Genomic DNA, 7,982 nt, shown 5'->3' on the forward strand with positions numbered 1-7,982 from the left:
AGGTGATAAATCGGTTTTGGTCAAATTAAGACCCTGAGAAAGTATTAAAAACTATTATCACATCTTTGATCAGGCTCAGCTTGTCGAAAGTATTTTCTCTGAATTAGCTCTCCAACAGTCAAGGAAATGATTAAAAATCTAAATAAAACTTCGAGCTCCATGTTAAAAGAGCAAGACACCCCCAAATCAACAGTTTTTTTTGCTGATAAACTAAATAAACGAGTGTCTAATCGTGCTGTAGACACGCATAGTCAATAATTTGGCACTTCAGTGCATCTTAGTTAAAATTTAAATATTCTGCCTAAAACTGTCAGTGTTGTGCCGTCGTCAGGTAAAAACTCTGCACTGTATTTGAATTTAAATCTGCCACCGCTATTGGCTAAGAGGTATGCTATGATGTAAACTGGTTCATTATGATGTCACAATGCCATTGTGAGCCTGTGTGTGTGATTTTTTTTTTTTGTTAGTGGCTCCGCCCTCTCGGTCTGCCAGGCAACTGCATTTGTTGCATTTTTCAAACATGAAGTGGGAGTGGAGTAAGTTTTCTTGTAGGGGGTGACTTGCTCTTTAAAGTTCCTTCTCCCTTCTGCTCAGCGGTTCCACGGTTGCTAGGCGATGGAACGTTCGAAGAGAGAGTGGCAGGAATTCATGAAGGCTAGGCCTGTCCAAATTCACAGCCGTTAACATCCGGTCTACTCGGCCAACGGAGGACCCAGCCCACATCAGCCGAGTAGGCTGGGTCCTTCGAAGGCTGCAGACCCTGAATTGAGACACAGTGTGTGTGTGTGTGTGCGTGTGTGTGTGTGTGTGTGTGTGTGTGTGTGTGTGTGTGTGTGTGTGTGTGTTTGTTAGCGGCTGTGCCCTCTCGGTCAGCTAGGCAACGGCATTTGTTGCATCTTTCAAACAGGAAGTGGGAGTGGAGTAATACTCTGATAGGGGGTGACTTGCTCTTTAAGGTTAGGACAAAGGGCCGGGGGAATCCACTTAGTAATGCATTACATAATATAACATATATTATATAATATAATATATACATATAAGAAGTTGTTATTACTTAATTTAGTTTGTCAATGCTTAACAACACATTAATGTTAAAAAAGGGACCCTTATTGTAAAGTGTTACCAAAATAATTTTGTGCAAGTCAGAAAAAACAAAAGTCTACATCCATCATGTAAATAAGCTACAATTTTTTGCAATAATATGTGATTAGAGCCAGATCTACATGCTATTTTATACATTAAATTATTTAGCTATAACACTGGAAAGACATTACATTGGTTTTCATTATAAACAGAAATAAATTGTGATAAAAAAAGTTATAAACAGTTCCTAATAGGTGTTGTTTTTGTTTAAGAACATGAATTCTGGATCCAAATATTGTGCGTTCAGCAAGATTTTTTATTGCAAAAAAAGTATTTTTTGATGTCTATAAAAGTTTGTATTAAACCAAATAATCCAGGTGCCGTCAGCTTTGTAAACCAGTCTGAAATGTCGTTATTTTAATTTTAGCAAAAATATACCTTTCTGTGTCTGACCAGTGTTTTAGTCGAGTAAAAAAATGAAAAAGAATAAATGAACAAAACGGGATGATTTGCATCCTTATCCATGTTGAACCTGAGTCTTCTCATAAATAAACCTCAACCTAGACTAGAGTTGTCTCACTCTGGTGAATTTCAGGATCAGGTGAATTTGTTGTGAGAAATCAGGAGGAAAAGACAAATATGAAAAGGTTGAATGATTTAAAAGATTTGTTTAAAAAAATCTTTTTGAATGATTCTTGATACATGACGTTTTATTGAGAAGGAATTAAATAAAGGAATTACAAAAATGCATTGAAATTTGACTGCTGGTGGTCTAACTGTTTCCATGATCCTGCAGGAGTTCCAGATTCATAACTCGCCTGAACAGAAAGGCAGCAGAAAATAAACTGTTTCAATCTATTTAAAACTTAATGCTATTTAAAAATTTCCATTTGTTAATCTTTTTTAACTAAATTCTTATTTTTCCAGCTGAGTCATCATCCCAGTTAAGTAACAGCAAAACTCATAAATACTCAAACTTGGTGATAATGTTGTTTCTATATATATATATATATATATATATATATATATATATATATATATATATATATATATATATATATATATATATATATATATATTACATTAAAATTACTCCCACACAATATAAATGTTATGTTTCTGGAGTTCTAAATTCCAAGTTCTATACTTGAGATGCAACACACATTGGTTTATTTTCCCTAATTTCATAATCTTTGGGCGGAATACTCAGGGAATGACTATTTGTTCTCGGGTTAGTCTTGTGAACATTACATTTACCAAGTGAATGATGTTCCATTGCAACTATATATGATTTTAATTACGATATTTCACTGTAACTATGTGGCGATGTTGGCGCGGGATGCTCACTTCCGGGAAAGAACGGAAATGACGTACCTCCCTGCCTCTCTCTCTGAGGCTGTAGCTAAAGTGGTCTAGCGTTGGCGCTAGATGAGCTGTGGCGCCAGCTACATACAGAGCTACCTAGCATAGGACAGCAGTCCGACGAGCCTCATTGAAGCTTGTGAAGCCTTCCTTAGTTTCAAGCACCAAACCGATCCTCCTTAAGCGTTTTTTCAGCAATCATAAAGTAAACGGAAAGATAAGGTGGGTATATGCATGCATTATATTCACTACAAAAATGATCATTCTTAATCCCACCGTTTAAGAGCAACTTAGTCAGGATAGCATCAGCATTGAGTTTGATGTACGGATGTTATAATGAGAAAATGGTTTTATCTGTCCGATGGTAATGCGGGTACGGGCTGGTATTTCTCGTGAACAGGTTCTAACTTTGTGGTGGTAAAATACAGGCCTTGACTGCTCTAGTTGTAACAGTGTGCCCTACAAAGCAGACAAACCCAGCACTGTGTTGGTTAAATCTGATGTTTTAATACTATTCTGGTTGTATTTGGAGGTGCGACTGTTGTGAAGCCGACAGATTGATTGAGTTAAAGGTCTATTTAATGCATTTTTGCCATTATTTGTTGCGTTTTAAACGACGCTTCCGCTAACTGAGTTTTACGATCGAGAGAGGGCAGGCTGACTCGGTATGAGGGCTTTAGCTGTGCTAACAAACAGGATTAGCTGGATTGTTAGCTAGATATCCGAGCTATGTAGCACACGAATGCTAGTGCTGTCGCAGCTGCTAATCGCCATTCAAGGCTTTTTCCTGGCGGTGCCGCAGTGGTGTAAGACCAGCTTAGATCCATCTGGTCTTTCTAGGAAATAGTATGGTAGCTTGTTGAACCATTTCTATTTATTTTAATTCGTTTCTACGCGTTGCTAATGTGCTTTTGTTTTTAAGTAAGTACAAGCCGCTCCTTTCCCGGGCTTTCAGCCCATCGTCATCTTCGCAGTTAGCCATCTTTGTTCAAGCTAGCCAACGCCTCACTGGAATTACCAGCCTGCTAAATGCAATTTGGCGCTACATAGCGAGTTAATGTTCGGCTAAACGATTATTGACGCAATATTTGGTTTATCGATACAAAATTGTCTTATTTAGATGTGCATTCAATATATTGGGCCTTGTTTTAAAATGTCGTGAAGGACAATTGCTAGCGCGGCTAAGGTTAGCAAGTGGCAGCCATCTTAAGTGCTGGTGTGGCATGACAAGATGGCCTGTTAATAATCACAGTGGGAGAGAATTTCCGTGTCGACGACGTCTCAAGTTCCACCAAAATTCTTTACATATCTATTGCTTTTATTGTAAGTATTGCTTGCCAACAAAGTCATGAGTACACATGGTCACGGCTTGGTGTGTACCAATTGAGCTAGTTAGGCTAAATTGTATCAAATTAGCGGCTAACACAATGCTGTTTAGTCGTTAACCAGTCGACCATCGACCATAGCCAGCTAACTAGCGGCTATAGAGGCTATTTGTAGCTGTTATTGGAAGGCTAACAGCAAACTTTAATGTTTAAAAACTAAAATGTGGCACGTAAAATGCTTACATACATTGAATTTTATCCCTTGTAATGGAGTGAGCTGTACGGAGAAAGCATTATGTTTTCCTGTTGGCCTGCAGTCCGCGGATTAGGTTAAAGCGGAGAGTTGTACGGTTCACTTAAACATATCAATGGAGACGGCTAATATGGTGAAGCAGCTTGTTTGGAGCGCAAAGACGGCTAGCTCAATGCCCACTTGGCGTTATGGGTGTTTGTTTGTGGTAGTCATTAACGCACATGTATAAATTTGTTATAGCAAGTCAACGTGAGTGATGCATACACGTGTTTATATGGTTTATTTAAAATAAGTGTTATTTTAAAAGAAAATATCAAGTCAGAGTTTCAGGTCATGTCAGTGTAGAACCAGTCAGTTTTGTTTGTTTAGTTAATTGGGTAAGTCAACAAAGTGATCAAAATTTTGTGGTTTTTAGGCCGATTTGTTTTTGAAGATTTGATCAGCCTAACTTTTGGTTGTGTTTTTTTTTCCCTCCACTAATAATGTCACAAAGGAATAAGATTGCATTGTTTTAAATGTTTAATCTCGTTTCAGATCTGTCCACTGACGAGAATACCAGCTCGACAGAGCAAAAAAGAAGAATAAAACCCCTGATTCTTTTTATTTGATTCCCAACCGGCAAGAAAACGGAGGCCGTCGGGCTGGAGTGTGTTCTTATGGCCGAGTCAGAGACAGAATGCGACACGCCTGGGCTTGACACACTTGGGTCGGAGTGTATCATAGCCCATAGCCATGTCGACCTTCACTATGGAGCAGAAACTGAGATCATGACAGAGGAAAAGCGTGGATTGGAGCTGGAGATCCATGGCACAGACCTGAAGATCCAAGGTCTGGGAACAGATCTCGGTGCTGTGGCCTGTGTTGATGCAATAGTGGCCGAGACAGACCACGATTACATTAAGGTGGAACATAGTGAAATGCATTGCTTCACAGCAGCAGAAATTAAGACGGCGGGAGGTGAGACTCTGCTGGGAGAGGTGCTGCTTAAGACCGAAGGAGAGCATATGGTTAAGATGGAGTCTGATCATGGCGGGGAGCTGACGGTGGAATCTGAGAATGGTGTGATCATACACGAAGCACACGGCCTACAGTGCAACGAGTGCGGTGAGATTTTTGGCAGCATCGCTGATCTTCACCAGCACTTTGAGATCCACAAGGACCTCAACCCTTACATCTGTGTGCATTGTGGGGAGAGCTTTGCAGTGGAAGCCAGTCTAAAGCAGCACATGAAAATTCATATGAAACAAAAGCCCTATGTCCCACCAGGAGTAGAGATCATGGGCAAAGATGTTATCGACGCCTACAGCCTAAAGTCACACCAGATGATTCATTTGTCGGACAAGCCCCACCGATGCTCTGAGTGTGGTAAGAGCTTTGCAGCAGCCATTACCCTGAGAGAACACATGAAGATGCATTCTGAGGATAAGCCATACAAGTGCACACAGTGCAGAAAGAGCTTTGTCCGCAGGAGGCACCTGAAGAAACACCAGGAGGTGCATGCTCGTGAGAAGCCATATACCTGTGGCCAGTGTGGCAAAGGCTTTGCTACAACATCCAATTTGAAGCAGCACCAGAAGACCCATAATGTAGTTGCGCTTGCAGAAAAACCCCACCAGTGTACACAGTGTGGAAAGTGTTTCGCTGCCGCCGCCACACTGAGGGAGCACCAGAGGATCCACTCGAGTGAGAAGCCATACAAATGCAATATGTGTAGAAAGAGTTTTGTCCGCAAACGCCACCTGAAGAAGCACCAGCAGGTTCACGCTGGAGGAAAGCCCTACACCTGCAGGCACTGCAACAAGGGCTTCAACCACTCTTCGTCGCTGTCTCGCCATAATAAGAAGCACCTGCAGAATACAGTGTTTTCCCCACCCCCACCTGGAAAAACCTTGACTTTTGGCACTCCTGCAAAGCAAAGGGTACACCAGCAGGGAGAGAAAGCTTACATGTGCCACCACTGTGATAAGGGGTTCAATCATTCCTCCTCCTTGTCACGGCACCAAAGAGTCCACTCGGATGGCAAGAGTTACACATGTGGTCACTGTGGCAAAAGATTCAATCACTCTTCCTCTCTCGCAAGGCACCAGAGAGTTCACTTGGAAATCAAACAGCAGCTGCCACAGCAGTCACAGCTGCCACAAATCCCTCAGCCACAACCACAGCAGTTCAGCACCATCCCCACAGGTAAAGTTTACCCCAACAACGCCTTCCCCAAGCAACTCATCCTCTCCGTGGATAAACCATACAGGTGCTCCCAGTGTGGAAAAGGCTTTAACCATTCGTCCTCCTTGTCCAGACACCACAGAATTCATGTAGATCAGTGAGCCACCAGCGCACCCACCATGCAAGCTCCTCCTGTGATCGCTCATTTTTACTCTCATCTACGTCACAAAGTCTTAACATGACCTACCAACACATCAGGTTCATCATGCTGCTCTGGTCAAGTGGAACATACCAGAGTAAATCCAAATGCAGATGCGTTCAGGCGGAAGTGGGGAACTTCAGTTCATTACCGAACTTAGAGCTTTGGGCTCAGTTTCAAGGAAGTACAAAAGTCTGATGTGAAGGAGTCTATTTGTGATGATTCAGCGACACTTCCAGAACTCTTTTAAAGAATAGTGATTTTGAAGATCTGTATGGTAAAAAAAATTGTAACTTGGTAAATATTCTTCATCCTTTGGTCTTTATTGAGTTCAGCTTCTCTTTAGACGTTCACGTTTGCTTTACACCCGCAAGGTGACATTAAACGTAAGACAAGAACTGTGGCTTCAGTTTGAATTTTCACCTTCAAAACCATTGTAAAGCAAATTTAAGAAGAAAAAAATCCTATGTAAATACCTAATGATTTTTCTTTTTATATATATTATATATATGTATAGGTGAGTAGTGTGCTGTTGCAAAAGATGACATTTTTGATAGTAAAATCCACTTTGTCTCCTTTTTTTTTTCTATGGCTTTATTTTACGTGTTGGAGATAAAAAGAAAAATGTTTCAGATGTTCTCCTGAAGGAGGGATTCTGGCTTCATCTGACTAGAGGCTTTCATATTTATGAGGTTGGATTTTGTACATCTCTGATGGTTCTGCACGTCTCTGTCAAACTGTACAGCGGACACTCGGTCTTTTACAACATGCAACATAGCCATTAGGACATGCTTATTAGAAAATAAAATCCCACTGGATAGCATATTACAACATGACCTGTGTCTTAATTATTCACGGTGTGGTCTCTGCTACAATCCAATCTCAAATGTACAGGAAATGTTCTACTTTAATGCTTTGGATACTGATTGCCTGTGTGTAGATAACATTTCTGCAAACTATTCGGTCCGAAACAGAAGGTTGTGAATACTGAAACTACGGAAGGAAAACTTCCAAGATTTTCCTCAAGTCTATGAACTACGCTCTATTTACTAATGTGTGTAAAATATCTTTTACAAACTGTATTTTTTTAGACACGGCTTGGGTTATATGAAAGGGAACGAGGCAGTTTTAATGAGAGTGAAACTTTTTGGTGAGCAATATTGTTTTAATTTTTTTTTAACGATTGTGCATCAGACTGTAGCATAGTTCTCTTCCTTGTGTTAGCTAGGTGCCTTATTGCATGCTACTTAGAAATGTATGCAGAGTTATTTGAGAAGAGTTAGGGTTTTCCAGGAGTCTTTAGTTATATAAACTTACCCAGCATTTTAATTTGATGTCTGGTTTTGCTTTTCTTCTTTTTTTTTTTTTTTTTTTTTTGCTTTCATGTATATTACCATGCGTTTACACTGTTACAACCATATTGTCTATTTTCCCCCCTTTGATTTTTGTCAATGGCCTCATTGTAGAGAAAAAATGTGCAAAATATAGACTTTAAGGGCAATGCTTGTAACACCTCTTCCCCGTTTTGAATGGCACATCTATGGAAAAATAAAGGTTGTTGACTCTGGTGGTATTTAATTAATGAAATCATTAAACC

General features: G+C 40.2%; 1 protein-coding gene across 3 annotated transcripts; it reads left to right on the plus strand.

The window, feature by feature from the left end:
- The first annotated feature begins 2,505 nt into the window (after positions 1–2,505).
- Positions 2,506–6,579, plus strand: si:ch211-198a12.6 (zinc finger protein ZFP2). Of its 3 annotated transcripts, none has more exons than XM_015944384.3 (2): positions 2,506–2,667; positions 4,558–6,579. In XM_015944384.3, exon 2 carries the CDS (start codon positions 4,680–4,682, stop codon positions 6,345–6,347), a length of 1,668 nt encoding a protein of 555 aa, XP_015799870.1. In that variant the 5' UTR covers positions 2,506–2,667; positions 4,558–4,679; the 3' UTR covers positions 6,348–6,579. The 3 variants fall into 3 exon arrangements, with proteins under 3 accessions (XP_015799870.1, XP_015799871.1, XP_015799872.1); XM_015944385.3 differs by lacking the exon at positions 2,506–2,667 and adding an exon at positions 3,218–3,366; XM_015944386.3 differs by lacking the exon at positions 2,506–2,667 and adding an exon at positions 3,639–3,768.
- Positions 6,580–7,982: the final 1,403 nt, after the last annotated feature.

The sequence above is a fragment of the Nothobranchius furzeri genome, chromosome 12, assembly GCF_043380555.1.
Source record: "Nothobranchius furzeri strain GRZ-AD chromosome 12, NfurGRZ-RIMD1, whole genome shotgun sequence".
Lineage (NCBI taxonomy): Eukaryota > Metazoa > Chordata > Actinopteri > Cyprinodontiformes > Nothobranchiidae > Nothobranchius > Nothobranchius furzeri.